Source organism: Saimiri boliviensis, chromosome 5, assembly GCF_048565385.1.
Source record: "Saimiri boliviensis isolate mSaiBol1 chromosome 5, mSaiBol1.pri, whole genome shotgun sequence".
Classification (NCBI taxonomy): Eukaryota; Metazoa; Chordata; class Mammalia; order Primates; family Cebidae; genus Saimiri; species Saimiri boliviensis.
This window is the reverse complement of record NC_133453.1, coordinates 5,810,913-5,829,082: the sequence shown is the minus strand read 5'-3', so window position 1 is coordinate 5,829,082 and position 18,170 is coordinate 5,810,913. Positions and strand designations below refer to the sequence as shown.

The 18,170-nt window shown below is 47.5% G+C and overlaps 1 protein-coding gene across 8 annotated transcripts in view; it reads left to right on the top strand.

The window, feature by feature from the left end:
- AGAP1 (ArfGAP with GTPase domain, ankyrin repeat and PH domain 1) overlaps window positions 1–18,170 on the top strand; it is a 624,335-nt gene that overhangs the window by 378,497 nt on the left and 227,668 nt on the right. For all 8 annotated transcript variants that reach the window (XM_039469755.2, XM_039469754.2, XM_039469753.2 and 5 more), the window contains one exon: window positions 5,618–5,722. In XM_039469755.2, the coding sequence (XP_039325689.2) occupies window positions 5,618–5,722 (105 nt within the window). The remainder of the gene's footprint in view (window positions 1–5,617; window positions 5,723–18,170) is intronic.

Here is an 18,170-nt window from a genome sequence, read left to right as displayed (position 1 = left end):
ATGCACACGCCACCATGCCTGGCTAATTTTTTTATTTTCAGTAGAGATGGGGTTTCATCATGTCAATGAGGCTGGTCTCGATCTCCTGACCTCAGGTGATCCACCTGCCTCAGCCTCCCAAAGTGCTGGGATTACAGTCCTGAGCCACCGCGCCTGGCCAGAACCTTTTAAAAACATGGAAGTCTCATGAATCCTTCAATGTTGACTTAATTGTTTTGATAATAATTACGACGTTGGATACAAGCAGAAAACTATGATTCAAGTCCTTGTGTTTATAGCCCTTAAATAAATATAAAAGTTATATTTATTAAAAATTTAAGTTAATAGCATTAATTTACTGTGCGTTTAACGTGAAGGATTATGATGTTTTGCTGAAACAAAAGGACGCCGTCCGTGCCGGGGGTTAGGGATGATGGGTGCAGGGCAGGCTCCTTTGGTTTCAGTTGCCTCGTGACTGTGTCACGTGGTGACCCCAGTCTCTTCCTTTCCTGCTTTCATACTGAGAAATCGGTTTGTGTACAGCATGCGGCGCCTTCCCCGGGGGTTGACTTGTTCCCAGAATGAGTGATTTGCATGCTGTGCCTCCTCCGTGCTCTCCCCCCTCGTGACCTAGGAAGTCAGAGATGCCAACTCAGGCAGTGAAATCCAGTGGCGGTTTGGGATCACTTTTTAGAGAGTGATTACAATAAAAACTCAAAAATTTTAAGATTCTCTTGGAGAAATTATGGTTCCAGAGGAAAGTGACAGGTGTCCAGTGCGTCTCAAATGTGTTCAGACCGTCTGGGGATCTTGTTAAATTTGGGTTGATTCCTTCCCTCTCGGGTTAGATCCAACTGCGGGTCTAAAGTGGGCCACATTATGAGCAAGAAAGTGCTTCCGTATTGCCAACTTACAATTTGTCCTCACCAGGGGTATCTTTCCTAAAGCAAATCAGATAACCCCTTCCTTCCTCCACCCTGCTTACCTGCTCACCTGTGGCAGGGCCCAGACATTCAGGCACCTGCAGGGCCAGGCAGGAAGTAGGGCGGAGGGCAGCCCACTGGTTTCAGAGAAGGGCCTGTGGTGCCTGTGGAAACCCGAGAGAGTGGCCTCTGCACACGGCTGCCCCGCAGGCCACATTCCCCGTGTCGGACGGAGAGTATGGGCGCTGGATCCTAAGATCTGTGGGAGGGAAGGGGGCTTCATCCAGCCCCAGTGACTCTTGGCCTGAGGTCTCCAACACAGAGTGCACGAGCAGCTGGCCTGCAGACAGGTTCGGTGTAACCTGTGTTCAGTGCAAAAATGTTTATCTGTTGGCAGTATTTTCACATAAGAAGCCATCACATCCAAGTCCAGTGTTTGTCCTCTTTGAGAATCAGGAAATCTCACCCCATGGGACTGGCCAGCCCTGCAGGGTTGCTGTGTTGCACAATCCCAGGGGCCTGTTGGTGGCAGCAAGTTGCTGTCATGTTCTGGAGCACTAAAGTGCTCCTCCCTGCCTAGCAGGTCTGACCTCCGGTTCCAGCAGCCCCGGGTACCCCATTCCTGGAATTTGCTAGTAGGGCTGAGATTTCTTGTCCTATTTTCCTTTCCTCTAAGACACTCAGGGTTGAGGCTTCTCAGGCTGCTCCTGGATTTAGCAAACAGAAACCTCTTCCTCTAGAGCCGTACGCAGTGTAAGTGAAAGGAAATATTTGTGTGTTTTTATCTTGGAGTGGTGCTCATCTGCTCTCACTCCAAGCTCATGTTATATTTCAGTGGGAATTTGGGAGTGAAGCGGAACCCCTGTCCGCTCACGTTCCTTGACGGAATCAGAATGTCTTGGGAATTGGGAATACCCTCTGTAAACTGTGGAGTGCGGTGGGAAGTTGAGCGGTTGTGAAGTTTCGCTTTTCTCTCTACAAGGGACTCAGGTGACAGAGGTGCCTGCCGGAGGGGTCCTGAGCAGCCACCCTTGGCATTTGTGCTTTGGAAGTGGGGGCTGAGGTTGAAGACCAAAGGTGCTGGGCTAGGCAATGGCTGGGACAGCCGGAGGTTCTGCCTGGAGAGCAGGTCACTGCCCATGCGTAGGAACAGGAGACTGGCAGCCCAACAGCCTGTGTGCTGGGAGGAGTGAAGAGGGCAGGGGGGCCCTGCCACATTCCCTTAGCTAACAAGCTACTTCCCTTTTGGAACTCGGAGTCCTGGCTTTCAGAGAGCCATGGCGTCCATAACTTTGCTGCCCGTCACCTGTTGCTTTGGGAAGCGGAGGAGTCCAGGGACATGACTGCACAGCCAGGCTGAGAGTGGGGCAGTGCTCAGGCCACTGAAAGAAAAGTACACCTGCCCAGCTGGACCACAGCCATGAGGTGGTAAGCGGGGCAGCCCGGTGGCTCTTGGTCTCCACAGCAGTTTTTGAGGGGTCAGATGATAAACCCAACTGGGGCCAAGGCTGGAAGGCAGAACTGTGACTCCTAGGAGGCCAGGGTATTCTACAGGACTTGAATAGTGCCTATAATCCAAGATTATCCTACCAGGTAAGCCTAAGTAAGTTTACTTATTTAAGCTCCTAAGTTTATTAAGAGTTTATTTAATCTTGTCAAGATTTGAGTTTTCCTTCACCAACACATGGAGTTTTCCTAGGATCAAAAGAAAATGAGTGTCACCTGGGCACAGTGGCTCACTCCCCATCACCCCAGCACTTTCCGGAGACCTGTGCTGGGCGTGGTGGCTCACTCCCCTGTTATCCCAGCACTTTGGGAAAGCCAAAGTGGAGGGATTACTGAGCACAGGGGTTCGAGATCAGCCTGGGCAAGATGGTGAGACCCTGTCTCCACAAAAATAAAATAAAAAATTAGCCAGGCATGGTGGCATGTTTGTGTGGTCCTAGCTACTCAGAGGAGGCTGGGGCAGGAGGACCGTTTGAGCTGGAAAATTCAAGGTTGCGGTGAGCTGTAATCCCATCAGTGTACTGCACTCCAGCCTGGGCAACAGAGTAAGACCTAGTCTCTAAGAAAAATGGAAATAAAAAATCAGCCGAGCAGGATGGCACATGCCTGTAGTCCCAACCTACTCAGGAGGCTCAGGAGGGAGGATCCCTTGAGCCCAACAGTTCAAGGCCACAAAGAGCTATGACAGAATGACCATACTCCAGCCTTTTTTTTTTTTTTTAAATTAAAACAAAGGTTTAATTCAGCCTAATTTAGTTCCTCAGAAAGCTATGAAATCATGTGTTCACATGCCCTCTGATTAGGCTGTTTCTCACTTTTCCCTTAACAAGTAAGTCCTCGTAGCCTTCACTGGGGGCAGAACAATTATGAGGATGTGATTTGCTCACAAAAGCACCCACATGCCAGTCAGAAGAGGGGTGCCAGTCTATCTGCATGGAGCCCCAGAGGTGTGCGCCATGGCCGGGGGTTTGTGAGTGGGAAGGGACGAAGCTTTCTGAATGAAGCCGGGAGCACCTGTACTCTCCTGGTGACACCAGTGATCCCTGGCCCTGGCATTGTTGGAATTCCATCTGAAATGGATGAAGGAAAAACGGGAGCCCGTTGGAGAACTCGAATGAAGCTTTGTTACGCTAAGTTTTAAAATCCACAGAAATCCCACTGGAGGGGGGCTTTCATTAGTTAAAGCAATTGCTTATTTATTACTGCGTCACTAATGGTGACTGCCCCTCGCCCCTAATTCCTGCCACACTAGGAAGCCCTTATTGTCTTGGCTTACCACTTAGTAGCATTTTCCTATGGGCTTGGCTCAGTTGATTGGGCTCAGTTCCCTATTTGGCTTATAATGAATTAGATTCCGAGAAATCCAGGTATGTCACATTTCCTTTAAAGAATAAGGACTTGCAAAGAAATCATCTTCCAAAGTCGTTTCAAACTCAAATATTATCCCTTAAGCAACAGTGTCTGGTGGTGATTGTAGCCCGATGCTGGCTCATGCTTTATGATGTTTGTGAAACTTGGCTATGATGTAGCAAATAACAATGTGGTCATAATATTGGTAATTGGAACTTGAACTCAGTTATATCACATAATACTTACTCAATTCATTGTCATATTGTGATTCTTCAAAGATAGCAGAATTTAGGAGGTCAGTGGAGGCTGGGAAACGTTCTGAAGGTGACAGGGGCATCTCAGCTTTCTCAAAGTGTCTTCCTGCATTCATAACTTTCCTTCTGCCTCAATCCAGGGGAATTAACTAGCTGGACTTAGAAGGTCTTAAGCTTTCTCCGTCATACCAAGGTTACATAAGTTTATGAAAGGCTAGCAGAAGGGGAAGTAAAGAAATTGCTCCATTTTTCTTGGTTAACATGGACCAGAATTAGAAGAAGAGAAGAGAGGAAGACAGACTCCTGATGTGAACACTGGGCAGGCATGGAGCCCTCAGCCCACGGGGTTGGGCCTGTGCAGCCTCAGGGTTGGCATCTGATTCCTTAACAAGGGGAAACCTGTAAAGGAGGAGCAAGGCTTGCTGGGAATTGGTGTTAAAACAAGAAGAAATTCTAAACAAGCGTTGAAGAAGACTGGATTAAACATGGCTTCAAAAATGTGTTGGTTTCAAATTCTGAGTGATTTTCAAGGAGGCCTAATATGCTGACATTAAAAATGAATCAAACCACACGGGATTCATCTGTTAAATACTGTCACTGAAATTTGCCAGTGGAATTTTAGTTTTAATTAAAAATCTGAAATGAAAGAAACTATTTAAAAAAAAAAATCCTTCTTTACAAATATCATAAGGTGAGAATACAGTTTGTTCTTTTTCTGAGGTGGAGTCGTCTTCTGGAGCCCAGGCTGGACTGCAGTGGTAGGATCTCAGCTCATTGTAATCTCTGCCTCCCAGGTTCAAACAGTTCTCCTGCCTCAGCCTTCCAAGTAGCTGGGAGTATAGGTGCCCACCACTGTGCCCAGCTTATTTTTGTATTTTTTAGTAGAGACGGGGTTTCACCATATTGGTCATGGTTGGTCAGGCTGGTCTTGAACTCCTGATCTCAGGTGATCTGCCTGCCACAGCCTCGCAAAGTGCTGAGAATACAGGCATGAGCCACCACGCCAGCCCAGTTAATATGTTTTTTTTAGTTTGTTCTTTCCATTTATCTCTGTCTCTCTTCTCTCCTCTCTCTTTTACAAACTGTCTCGCTTTGTCACCCAGGCTGGAGTACAGTGGTGCAGTCATAACTCACTGCCACCTCAACCTCCTGGGCTCAAGGGATCCTCCCACCTCAGACCCCTCAAGTTGCTGGGATTACAGACACACATCACCATGCCCAGCTAATTTTATTATTATTATTATTATTATTTGTAGAGACGGGAGTATCAGCATCTTGCCCAGGCTGGTCTCGAACTCCTGAGCTCAAATGATGCTTACACTGTGCCCAGCCTGAGGTTTCTTTCTTTAAAACATTATACCTGTAGGTGTTTCCAGTGTGTTTGTAAGTTAATTATCCAAAAGGTCTAGTGTAGCATGTCTCAATGTGTTGGTGGTGTTGGTGTTGTATTCGTTGAACTAACGGCACATCTTGTAGCATTTGCCAGTATCACAGAGTTAAGTTCTGCACACACGGAAGTTTTTTGAATATATATGTTGCCTGTGTACCTACTTTTCCTTTTTTTATTTACGTTAGATTTTATATTTGGCTCTTTTTTCCTTGTAGGGTATGCTGTTGAAGCGAAGTGGCAAATCGTTGAATAAAGAGTGGAAAAAGAAATATGTCACCCTGTGTGACAATGGCGTGCTGACCTATCATCCAAGTTTACATGTGAGTCTAGCCCCTCAGAGCAATTAACAGCTGCAGACCTCAACTAAACACTGTAGGGAAGGGGGACCTGCCAGCAGCCCAGCCTCTTGTCTCTGTTTGAAGTTAAAGTCCTATTTGGTCTCCTGCTCAACTGTGAGATAAATAACACTGTCCCTCACACTGCATTAGACCATATGTCTTTCTCTCTGTTCCCCTCCCTACCAGTCAATCTGTGGCTTTCCAATTCTACAAAGAATTACAATAAAAGGCACAGATGAAGTAAAATTTTAGATGAGAGTAAAAAGACAGGCGCAAGAAGAACAGAGAAAGGAGATAGGAGTGATCTCTGAAAATTGAGAATGAAGGAAACAATGACATTTGAACCCAGGATTTAGCTTTCAACAGCTGTGAACAAAAATAAGAAACTAAAGGCAGTTCATGACTCAGTTTTTATTGTCAGATAAGAACACGTTCCAGTTGATAAGGCAAGAGAAACTTTTCTCTTTGTGTTAATAAAGTTTGTTATATTGGTGGTTTATATAAGATAGATTTATAAACCAAATTAACTTTATTCTTGGGGAAGAAATGCAGATATTCTACCCTGGATAAAATTTAAAGTTTGGGGTTAATTATAGTTTCATAGTAACACATTCCATGAGTCTTACTTAATGTAGAGAAATGTGGAGATTAGAATATATGGTGTATATCAGTCATTCTATTACGTGGTCCCTAAGTATCTATGGGGGATTGATTCTGGGTTCCCCCTTGGATACCACAATCCATAGTCCCTTATGTAAAATGGCATAGTATTTGCATATAATCTAAGCACATCCTCCTGTAATCTTTTAAGTCATTTCCAGATCACTTATAATATGTAATAGAACATAAGTTCTCTGTAAATCGTTGCTATACTGTTTGTTTATTTGTGTGATTCTTCACTGTTGTATTAGTTTTTATTGTTTTTTCTTTTTCTTTTTCTTTTTTTTTCTGAGAGGAGTCTCGCTCTGTCTCCCAGGCTGGATTGCAATGGTGCGATTCCGGCTCACTGCAACTTCTGCCTCCCGGGTTCAAGCAATTCTCCTGCCTTGGCCTCCCGAGTAGCTGGGATGACAGGTGCCTGTCACCATGCCCGGCTATTTTTTTTGTATTTTTAGTAGTGATGGGATTGCACCAGGTTGGCCAGGCTGGTCTCGAACTCCTGACCTCGCAATCTGCCTGCCTCAGCCTCCCAGAATGCTGGGCTTACAGGCATCAGCCACCTCGCCCAGCCTTCTTTGGAATATTTTTAATTCACGGTTGGTTGAATCTGCACATTCAGAATCCACAGATACAAAGGATGACTTTATATCACTGTGTCAGGCTCCTAGTAGTTTTAACAGTATTTTTTGGTAGAGATAGGGTCTCCCTGTTTTGCCCAGGCTAGTTTTGAACTCCTGGCCTCAAGCAATCTGCGTAACCTCACCTTCCCAACGTGCTAGGATTACAGGCATGAGCCACCACACCCGGGCAAGCTATTAATCTTTACAAATTTGAAGTGTTGTGTAAAATGGCACAGTTATTGACAAGAAGTTAGAAATAGCATATTGAAGAAAATTAATACCATTCCTAAAATACCACCTTGGGAATATGACTTTACATTTTAGGGTACATACTCCCAGCTGTTTCTGTGTATATGTGTTTTTCCCTTCCCCAAGCACATGGTGACTGTGCATACACTGCCCACAGCCTGCCTTCCTCACTAATGATAGATATTTTCATGTCAAGAAATATACACGTACACCACCATTTTTAATGATTATATGGTACTCCATTGTGTGGATGTGCCTTTATTTCTCCCGTGATATCTGAAAAACGAACCTTGGCAAATAAATTTACTTTCAGTTTAGTCGCTATCATAAAGAACTCCAGTCGGTGTCTCCGTTTCTCTCTCTGTGCCCTTGTCCATTTGCCTAGGATAAATTCCTAGCAATAGGCTTCCTGAGTTGAAGAGTTGCATGTGCTTTCATGGTTTTTGGTGTCTGTTGTCAAATTCCCAGAAAGGTTGATGAGTTTATCTCATCTGGCAGTATGTAAGAGGGCTTTTTCTCTGCACTGTCAGGAACATTTACCTTCAGAAGGAAGAGCTCTTCCTAATATAATCGGTAACATGTGGTAACCTTGATGTTGCATTCTGTTGCTGGCCTGAGTTGCCCTTGTCCCCTCCTTGTCTTTTAGAAGCTGCACCTTTCAGAACCACACAGCAATGCAGGTGTTCCATCCACATATCTGACTTGTTTCTGTTACTGAGAGCACCTCCCATGCATTACTCTTCAGTGGGGTTCGAGATATAGATACGGATAGATTCTTACGTGTTCTTTATTGTAGTAAGGAAATCCCCCTGTGCTCGCTGTACTGCGAGTTTAGTTTTGGAATATAGTCAGATTGGTTCTCCAGGTGGCCTTCAAGTGGGAGAGGTGTGATACCAGTTCCGTGAGGCCCACCTGTGATTGGGTTAGCATCTCTCCAGGACTGCTCCATCTAGGTCTCCAGTTCTCCAGCCCCCTTACACACCCAGCTTCCATCCACCAGAACAACAGTGAGGCACCAGGTGTTCCCTGCTTCTCTCTGCAAAGTTGCTCCATCAGCAGGGGGGCCCGCCTCGTTGCCGGCGTAGCTACTCTAAGACCTCGTAAGAGAGCAGAACTCTAACTATTGAACCAGTTGCTCTACATCGGTTAGAGAAGTGCAATCAAAATATCATTCTCGATAAGACTCATTGACCAGTAAAAAAGTGAGAGCCGATGGATGGTACGTTTCCAGTCTACATAGGCTCACCTGCTAAGCCCAGGCTCTGTCAAAGGAATGTTTGCTGCGTCTTGCCAACGGGCGGATATGATAACAACAGTATGTATCAGAAGGTTCCCTTAGGAGACCTAAAGCCCGCTTGCTTTTCATCCAGCCTCTTGAATATATGATCACAACCAGTTCTTCAAAAATTCTCCTATCCACAGGCTTTTTCTTGTGATATCCCTCAGTGTTGGCCAATTCAATCTTCTCTCCTTCATTCACAAATACGCATGAATATTATTGGAGTATAGAAGAGGGACACAATGGGGCCTTGCTGTGTAATTGTATAGCAAGCAAGAGCCAATGTCATTTTCAAATGCAATCCTGTTCATGCCAGTCTCCTTGTAACTGAAGTTTGTGATGCAGGTACCTAGTTCCCTAAGGGAGGGGCTTAATCCTGGAATGGATTTGATACTACTGGAACCTGGAGAGATGGCATAACCTTCCATGTAATCCTTCCTTGGTTTCATTTTCACAGCCAAGCATTGGCTAAAAGCGTGGAGAGACAGTGAGTTCCTGGCGTATTCTCTGGCAGGTGCATACAGCGAGTTTGTTCTGTTGTGAGTTGTTAGGGAAGTGCTGAACCATACCAGCTGAATTTATCTGTTGGTCTTGGTTCAAAATGGGAAGAGGCATTCGGGAGACACCCATGAGCTGAATCCAGACTTTCCTTAATAAGAAACTTGGGAATGTGCAGATGTGTTGCTAGTTCAGGTCCTAAGATTCTGTACCATGAAAGTGGCCCAGTTATCTCAGTCTGGAAAATTTCAAAAGGTCGTAGAACCAGGTGATCTCAGTTAAACACAGATGACACTGTGACACCCACATCCTTGGTTATCTCCAGGATGTATTACAGCAGAAGGACCACTGAGAGTCACTGGCCACATGCAGTGGTGGCGTAAGTGGTCAGGTGTTGGAAAAGCTGCCAAGATGGGTAGTGTTTGGGTTCCAGAGCCATCACTGTTGGTCCTAACTGTTACCACACTGTGGAGTGGGCCTCTCCCTGGTGACACCCTGTTGTTTGAACGTGGGAACCAGCTTCCTTTTCTGTCCTCTGGGATTGAGGCCCATGTGCAGCCTCTGTAGACCTACATCAAGTCATTAAAAGTAGATGTTAACCTGTCATTGGACCAGAATAACTCCCTCTTTTATACCAGAGGAAAATGTTATCTGGTTTTTGAGAACACTGTTCTCATCCACCTTTTCTCTCAAAGGCATACGGGGCCCGGGTTCCGCAGGAGCTCCCGGAGCAGGGCCATGCATTGATGTCATATAGCATAGCCTGTGCCCATTCCTTTCCACGGAGCCCAGGAAAAAAACCCGGCCAAACCCTCAGGTATTTTTAGAGTTTTCTACAAAGACGTAAGCGTGTATCCGTAGTGAGGTTACTGTACCGGCTCCTGGTGTATACCTCTAAAGAAGCCTGGGTAATTAGTGGGCCAAAAAGGAAGCAAGCATGCTTTTTGGGGGGCCGGATTCTGATCAGCCGGTACTTCTATTGTGTGATGGCGGTGGGAACTTTGAGAGCGCCAGGCTTGCAGTTGTGTTAAACGTGGAAGATTCAGACAGGGATTCAGCAATTGCACATGGCTGTGAGGCCCTGTTCCTTCCAGCACAGACGTTTATTTTCTTTCCACTGTGTGCTGCTCACAATCCCTGTGAGGCTGGACCCTGCTGCCACCAGCAGCCTCCCTCCATTTCCTTATCATGTGAAATTCAGGGAGCTGGGGAGAGGGTCTTACACACAAGGAACATCGGAGCAAGCGTCAACAACTGGGGCCGGGTGCAGTGGTTCACGCCTGTAATCCCAGCACTTGGGGAGGCCAAGGCGGGCAGATCACCTAAGGTTAGGAGTTCAAGACCAGCCTCGCCAACCTGGTGAAACCCTGTCTCTACTAAAAATACAAAAATTGGCTGGGCGTGGTAGCTCACACCTATAATCCCAGCACTTTGGGAGGCTGAGGCAGGCAGATCACAAGATCAAGAGATTGAGACCATCCTGGCCAACATGGTGAAATCCTGTCTCTACTAAAAACACAAAAATTAGCTGGGCATGATGGCACACACCTGTAGTCCCAGATACTTGGGAGGCTGAGGCGGGTGGATCATGAGGTCAAGAGATTGAGACCATCCTGGCCAACATGGTGAAACCCCGTCTCCACTAAAAATAAAAAAAATTAGCTGGGTGTGATGGCTCACACCTATAATCCCGGCTACTTGGGAGGCTAAGGCAGGAAAATTGCTTGAACCCAGGAGGTGGAGGTTGTAGTGAGCCGAGATCGCGCCACTGTACCCCAGCCTGGTAACAGAGCAAGACTCCTTCTCAAAAAAATAAATAAAGAGTAAACACCTGAGTTTGAACAGAATAGGCCAAAGACGTCATGGGCAGGCGGCGGGGAAGGAATAGTTCAAGAGGGTCTCGGTATTGTTTGTTCTTTAGGATCAAACCCAGAAGGCGGAATTACCGCCTACGTCCTTCTCCCTCTGTGGCACAGGGATTTTCAGGTGTAGTGGCCAATGTCAGAGGACTGCTTGTGTGGGGTAGGAGGGTCTGGAAGGCTCAAGCCCCTCCCTAGGGCCGTTCCACACAGCTCCTGCACCAGTCAACCAAATGAAATTCCCAGGGGAGCTTCCCAAGCAGTCCTCCCTAGGTAAGACAGGCAAGCAAGGGCCAAGAGTTGATAGACCAGCCTGGGCAACATGGAGCGACTCCATCTTCACATCAAAGAAAAAAATGAGCCAGGCGTGGTGGAGCACAGTGTGCTCCCTTCTACTCAGGAGGCTGAGCAGGAGGATCACCTGAGCCTGGAGGTCAGGGCTTCCGTGAGCTGTGATGGTGGCACTGCACTCCAGCCTGGGCGACAGAGCAAGACCCTGTCTTAAAGAGTTGATAGAGGCAGGTACAGCATTTGTCGCTGTTGGGTGGGGTGGTCACCTGCTGTCCCCGCCTTCCCTGTGTCCTCCTCCGCTCCTGCAGGCTCCGGGGCAGTACCAGCATTCTCCTACATTTGCTTGGGAAAGAGGCCCCAGCAGTGGGGAGCTCTGGCTTTCACCTCCTTCGGGTGCTGTGGGAGCAGGAGACTGACCATTTCTTCACCTTGTAAAAAATTCGTGGAGAGTGTTTTTAAATGTCTTCATTAGATACCCTTAGAAAAAAGATCTCCCAGAAGAGGTCAGTTCGATTCCTGAGGGATAAGAACATGGTTAGCTTATTGCACAAGTGACCATGGAAGTGTTTGTTTGAAAGATCACCTTTGGACACGAATCAAGTATCAGTCCCAGACAGATATTTTCCACACATTGGTGTTTTGGAAATAAACCCAGCTCTTTGCAAAACAAACAGTTGGTCTGTGGCCATGCTGTGCCTGGAGCTTGTGGAGTCCTAGCAGGATGACCTGCTGTCTGAAACTGGCATCAGAACAAAGCAGCCAGTTATGAAATTGAGGGTCCCTGGCATTGCAGGACACCGTGCGGCTGTGTAAGGTTGAAAAGGTGGCTAGAATGGGTCGGCTGCCTGGGAACCTCACGAATGCTGATCCCAGGGATTGACTGTCTCCCTCAGAACTCAGGCAGCTTTCTACATGCAACCAAATGAAAATCTTGATGTGGGACCTCAGCCAGGTGGTGGCCCCGGGATGCCACTTTTCTTCCCACTTAACTGCTTTGGATTTCTCTTTCCTCTCTCATCATCTCCCAGAAGTATCTTTCTCTTTTTTTTTTTTTTTTTTTTTTTTTTACCCTGAGCCCCAAGCTCAGTCCTTACAAAGATTATTTAGGTGACCAGCAATCCTTGGTTCCTTCGACACACAGCTCAGCCTCACTCTGCTCTTTAGTTAGGGCATAAGCTAAATCTACATACCCTTCCTACACCACAGGTGGAAGATGTGGAGGGAAACTTTTTTTCCCTGATCTGTTTCCTGTTTTTGAAAACCTTAAACTTTTTTCTGTTTTTTTTGAGACAGAGTTTCGCTCTTGTTACCCAGGCTGGAGAGCAATGGCGCAATCTCGGCTCACCGCAACCACGGCCTCCTGGGTTCAGGCAATTCTCCTGCCTCAGCCTCCCAAGTAGCTGGGACTACAGGCGTGCGCCACCATGCCCAGCTAATTTTTGTATTTTTAGTAGAGTCGAGGTTTCACCATGTTGACCAGGATGGTCTCGATCTCTTGACCTCGTGATCCACCCACCTCGGCCTCCCAAAGTGCTGGGATTATAAGTGTGAGCCACCGTGCCCGGCACCTTAAACCTTTTTCTAAGGAGAGACCTCGGTTGCTAAGCAGTGGAATAGAATTGCTGATGGAGTAGTTAGATCATAGGATGTGATGATTTCCCTGGAAATCAGAGGGGAAAATAAGCAAAACATTGAGCCACTCAGACTAAGACAGCTCCCTGAAAGTTTATGCCAGTGATACTTCCAGGCCCCAGATCTGCTCAGCTTGGGTTCTGTGAAGTCTTGACCCAGCCATCACCCACAGCCACATCTCCCAGTCTCCTTTAGCTCTTCCCCAAAGGCTTAGGAGGTGGTGTTGGCATTGGCTGCCCCAGGATGACGGGGTCCCTGCGCCTCCGTGCTCTGTAGGTAAAGGAGGAGGTGTGGCCACAGGAGGAAGCGATGGTAGATTTCCACTGTCATTACTCCCTTTTTTAAAAATTTTTGAGACAGAGTCTTGCTCTGCCCCCCAGACTGGAGTGTAGTGGCACAATCTCTGCTCACGCAACCTCTGGGTTCAATTGATTCTCCCGCCTCAGCCTCCCAAGTAGCTGGGATTACAGGCACATACCACCACTCTTGGCTGATTTTTGTCTTAGTAGAGATGGGGTTTCACCATGTTACCCAGGCTGGTCACAAACTCCTGACCTCAAGTGATCCGCCCACTTCAGCCTCCCAAAGTGCTCAGGCGTGAGCCACCGTGCCCGGCTGTGGTTATTCCTGAAGAACAGTGGTGGGGCAGGATGACAAGGCCCGAGTCGGGAGGGGCGAATGAACCTACAGGTTCCCTCACAGAGTACATTCAGCCACTAGTTTACAGCAGGCCGGGGCTGCGCAGCCTGTCCAGGAGCTGGAGCGAGCCTGTGCCGCTCAGAGCACACCGAGGCGCCCTGCTGCACACTCAGGCCACACTCGTTCTCATTGGTGCGTTTGAAGGTAGACATTGTGAATCTGGCTAGAAGGCTTCTGTTTTAGAAACGTGGAGAACGCGTCCTTTCACTGGGCGGGAAATTTGATGTCACTGTCTTCTGGGTCACTTCGGACTCTGAAGAGTGTGTGCTTTGAAATTTTCTCCAAAAACCCTTAGCAAACAAAAGCTAATGGAGTTAGTTGGACTTCTCAGGAAGATGCTATCCTGAAGTTGAAGCTACGGGGTGTGAGACTAAAACTAGGGTTCAAAAAGGAAACTTCAGTAAATTCATCTTTCTTTCTCGAGATGCGATTATTAAATGAAATCTACAGCTCAGTTTAGGTAACAGAAAGCTCCATCAAATAATGAAACTGCCTCAGTGGAGTCACCAGCTGCCCTGGTTTTATGCAGGACTCAGGGGTTCCAGGGGAACAGAACTTTCACAGCTGAAATCAGTGAAGTCTTAGGCAATCTGGGAGCTGGTCACACCTGCTGCAGGACTGGCCATCTCAACTGCTTCTTTATCTCCACTTGGCATTTTGCAGAGATAACCCCAAACATTTAAATAAGACTGAAATGATAAAAGCAAGCACATCGCCTTGTGCTGCTGCTCCATGGTCTACTTTTCTTTCTTTCTCTCTTTCTTTTTTTGAGTTTTGCTCTTGTTGCCCAAGCTAGAGTACAGTGCCACGATCTCAGCTCACTGCAACCTCCGCCTCCCGGGTTCAAGCGATTCTCCTGCCTCAGCCTCCCAACTAGCTGGGATTAAAGGCTCCCACTACCACGCTCAGCTAATTTTTGTATTTTTAGTAGAGACAGGGTTTCACCATGTTGGCCAGGCTGGTCTCGAACTCCTGACCTCAGGTGATCCACCTGCCTCAGCCTCCCAAAGTGCTGGGATTACAGGCATGAGCCATTGTGCCTGACCTACATTTTTGTGTCTTTGAAAAATTGTATGTCTCCAAGACCTTTAAAAAGCCTTAACTGCTTAACTTTCTGGGAGGAAATATATATGAGTGTCTCGTGGTTTTCAGACACTTTGCTGGATCACAGTTGAGGTGGATCGAGGGCAGCCTGTTCTGAGATCCTTAAGAGTCCCTTTCTCTGGCCTTGAATGTGAGCCTTAGGGAGCACCTTGATAGAAAAATGGAGGCATAATGAGAAAGAACTTGGACCTCAGGGCTGCACAGTTCAGCGTGGCTCCTATTCATCTTCCGTGTCGAGAGCATGGCCGGCAAGCGTGTGGCCGAAATTCCTGCTGACAAAGATGTGTGCAGTGGGGTTCCTAAGTGGTCCTGGAAGGATGAGCTTGGTGTCCTCACAGTCAAGCCAAGGACTTTACGGTGCCCCTGTCCGGGAAAGCTTACCTGCGTTCCAGTCCTGGCGCTCTGGGCATCCTCAGGAGGACGTTTGGCAGCTGTGAAACTCCTCCCTCTGGGCTTCGCCTGGCTGACGTGTGCGTGAACTGCTCAGACTTCTAAAAAATTATCTTTTTAGATTCCTTTCCATTCTGCATGTGCCCAGATTAAAACAGCTGTGGCTCTGTCCTTTCTCCCTGACATGCAACACTGGACTTTTCCTTCTTAAATTTTCTTCCTTTAAAATTGTTAAAGAGCTTTTCTTCTTTTCAATACTAGGCAGGTACATTTCTAACCAAGTGGCTTAGACTGTCCTGCAACACACAAAGCCTTTGATTCTGCATGTCGTCAAAGTTTGCTTTTGTTCTTTGAACATCGGGGCAGCCAAACCTGGACTCTCTAAAATTATCATCAGAATGCAGATTTCGGAAAGTTTCTAGTTTCAAAATCAGACAGACAAAAGATCCACTTACTTACTGATGGAAAGACAACAAAAAGATCTGTGATGATTCCTGAGTAGATATTTTCCTCAAAAGAAATCATTCAAGGAAAGAAAAAAAGATACCTATCCTATGAGAAGAGCAGCTCGTGGCTGTGCTCAGTGCTTGTAATTGCCTTTGTAAATACACAAAACCCTCACATAGGACTGCCACGTTTTACTTGAGGATTGATCTTGAGGATTGAGGACGCACTCAGAATCTGTGGTCCATCTCTTCATCCACCTTCACATGTCTGCTGGGGTAGACCTCAAACTTCTCGAGGTGGTGAATATTCATTTACACTCAGAGACACTTTTCCTTGGTTTCCCCAGAACATTGAAATGGTCAGAATAACTCCTGTGCAGGCTACTGGACTGACCAGTGCAGAGCCCAGATTTTCGCAGGTAAAGCTGGAATGACTAAAAAGACAGGCCTCCCTTTCTTCCTGAGAAAAGCGTAGTCAGACGTGTCAAGTCTGTGGCACGCTGCTGCAGAAGGCGTGACTCATCTTAAGATCAAAATTTATTTCATCTTGCTTTCTTGGTTGTAAGCCAAGGTGCCTGGAGCTGGCCTTTGGCTTTTCATGTGCTGTGTCTGTGGTGCTGGTGCGCCGTGTCCAGCATAAGGGTGTACTGTGTCCGTGGTGTGGGTGTGCCGTGTCTGTGACACACGTGTGCCTTGTGTGGCTGTGCCATGTCTGTGACACACATGTACCTTCTGTGGGTGTGCCATGTCTGTGATACACGTGTGCCTTGTGTGGTGCGGGTGTGCCATGTCCATCATAAGGATGTGCTGTGTCTGTGGTGCCGGTGCGCCATGTCCATCATAAGGGTGTGCTGTGTCCGTGGTGCGGGTGCATCGTGTCCATCATAAGGGTGTGCTGTGTCCGTGGTGCGGGTGCGTCGTGTGTGTGACACACGTGTGCCTTGTGTGGTGCGGGTGTGCCATGTCTGTGATACACGTGTGCCTTGTGTGGTGCGGGTGTGCCATGTCCATCATAAGGGTGTGCTGTGTCTGTGGTGCGGGTGCATCGTGTCCATCGTAAGGGTGTGCTGTGTCTGTGGTGCCGGTGCGCCATGTCCATCATAAGGGTGTGCTGTGTCCGTGGTGCAGTGCGTCGTGTGTGTGACACACGTGTGCCTTGTGTGGTGCGGGTGTGCCATGTGCATCATAAGGGTATGCCTTGTCTGGTGCAGGTGTGCCGTGTCCATCATAAGGGTGTGCTGTGTCCGTTGTACAGGTGCGCCGTGTCTGTGGCACATGTGTGCCTTGTGTGGTGCAGGTGTGCCGTGTCCGTCATAAGGGTGTGCTGTGTCCGTTGTGCAGGTGCGCCGTGTCTGTGGCACACGTGTGCCTTGTGTGGTGCAGGTGTGCCATGTCCGTCATAAGGGTGTGCTGTGTCCATGGTGCGGGTGCGTCATGTCTATGGCATACGTGTGCCTTGTGTGGTGCGGGTGTGCCGTGTCTGTCATAAGGGTGCGCCATGTCCATCATAAGGGTGTGCTGTGTCCGTGGTGCAGGTGTGCCGTGTCTGTGGCACACGTGTGCCTTGTGTGGTGCAGGTGTGCCATGTGCGTCATAAGGGTGCACTGTGTCCATGGTGCAGATGTGCCTTCACGGCCCTCCCTGATTCCCAGGCCCCATCTAGTGTAGTCATTGCCTCTGGTGAGAACGTTCTTTTCTGCCCCATCTAGTGTATGTCATTGAGGAGGAGAGCTGTGTTCCCCACTGTCTGCCCAGGGGCTGTCATGCGAGTGACATGTAGGTGTTGCTTAGTAGGTACCGGTCACAGTGGCTTGAGCACTGCCACACTGAAGCTTCAAATCATGTCACTCCTTCAGCATCTTCGCTCCTGAACTGCCTGGACTCCAAACTTAACACTGACAATCCTGGCCCTGCTTTACAGATTTTGTTGTGATTGAGACTAACAGTACTGTGTCATACAGCATGACCTTTCTAAGCTGACGTAGGGTTGGGGGGAAAACACACACACGCACGCACACACACACTCTCTCTCTCTGTCACACAGGATTACTACAGATGCTGCAAAATCTAAAAATGTTACCGGAATGTAAAAAACAATCCATTAAAGGTATATGAAGAGATTACGCAGATTCTAAAGCACAAAGAACTGGGAGTCTATGGCAGCAAACCAACATCGCTGTTCTAGCCTGAGCTAGAACAATTTGCCTGTTTTAGGCAAATGGTAGTGGTTTTGTAACAATATGAACTGCTATGGGTATTTCTCCAAGTCTCAAAGACTGGCAGGATTCAGCTCCCGGGAAGCAGGAAGAATCCCCAGTTGGCTGGCTACTCTTCAGACTAAAGAGATAATCCCTATATAACAAAGCTTACGCTCATATCCTTGAGTCTGTCAGTGTTCTTCACTTCCCTGGGAACACCCACATTCCAGTTTTCCGCATGGATTGCTTTCACAGGAACACCTGGTTCTTCAAGCCAGTGGTGTGAATGTCACCTCGAGAACCTCAGTGTATAGATACTCCCTGCTTCAAGTCATACTACAGCTCTGCCTCTTCACAGATAGGATTTCAGGCAGCTTCCAACAGGCGATTGATGCAAAAATACATTGTGAACACTTGCATGGGACCATACATACATCACACACACACACAGCTATGGGCACAACTTCATTTCAACTTGTTTTCTGTAGCGCATGGAGTCAAGGTG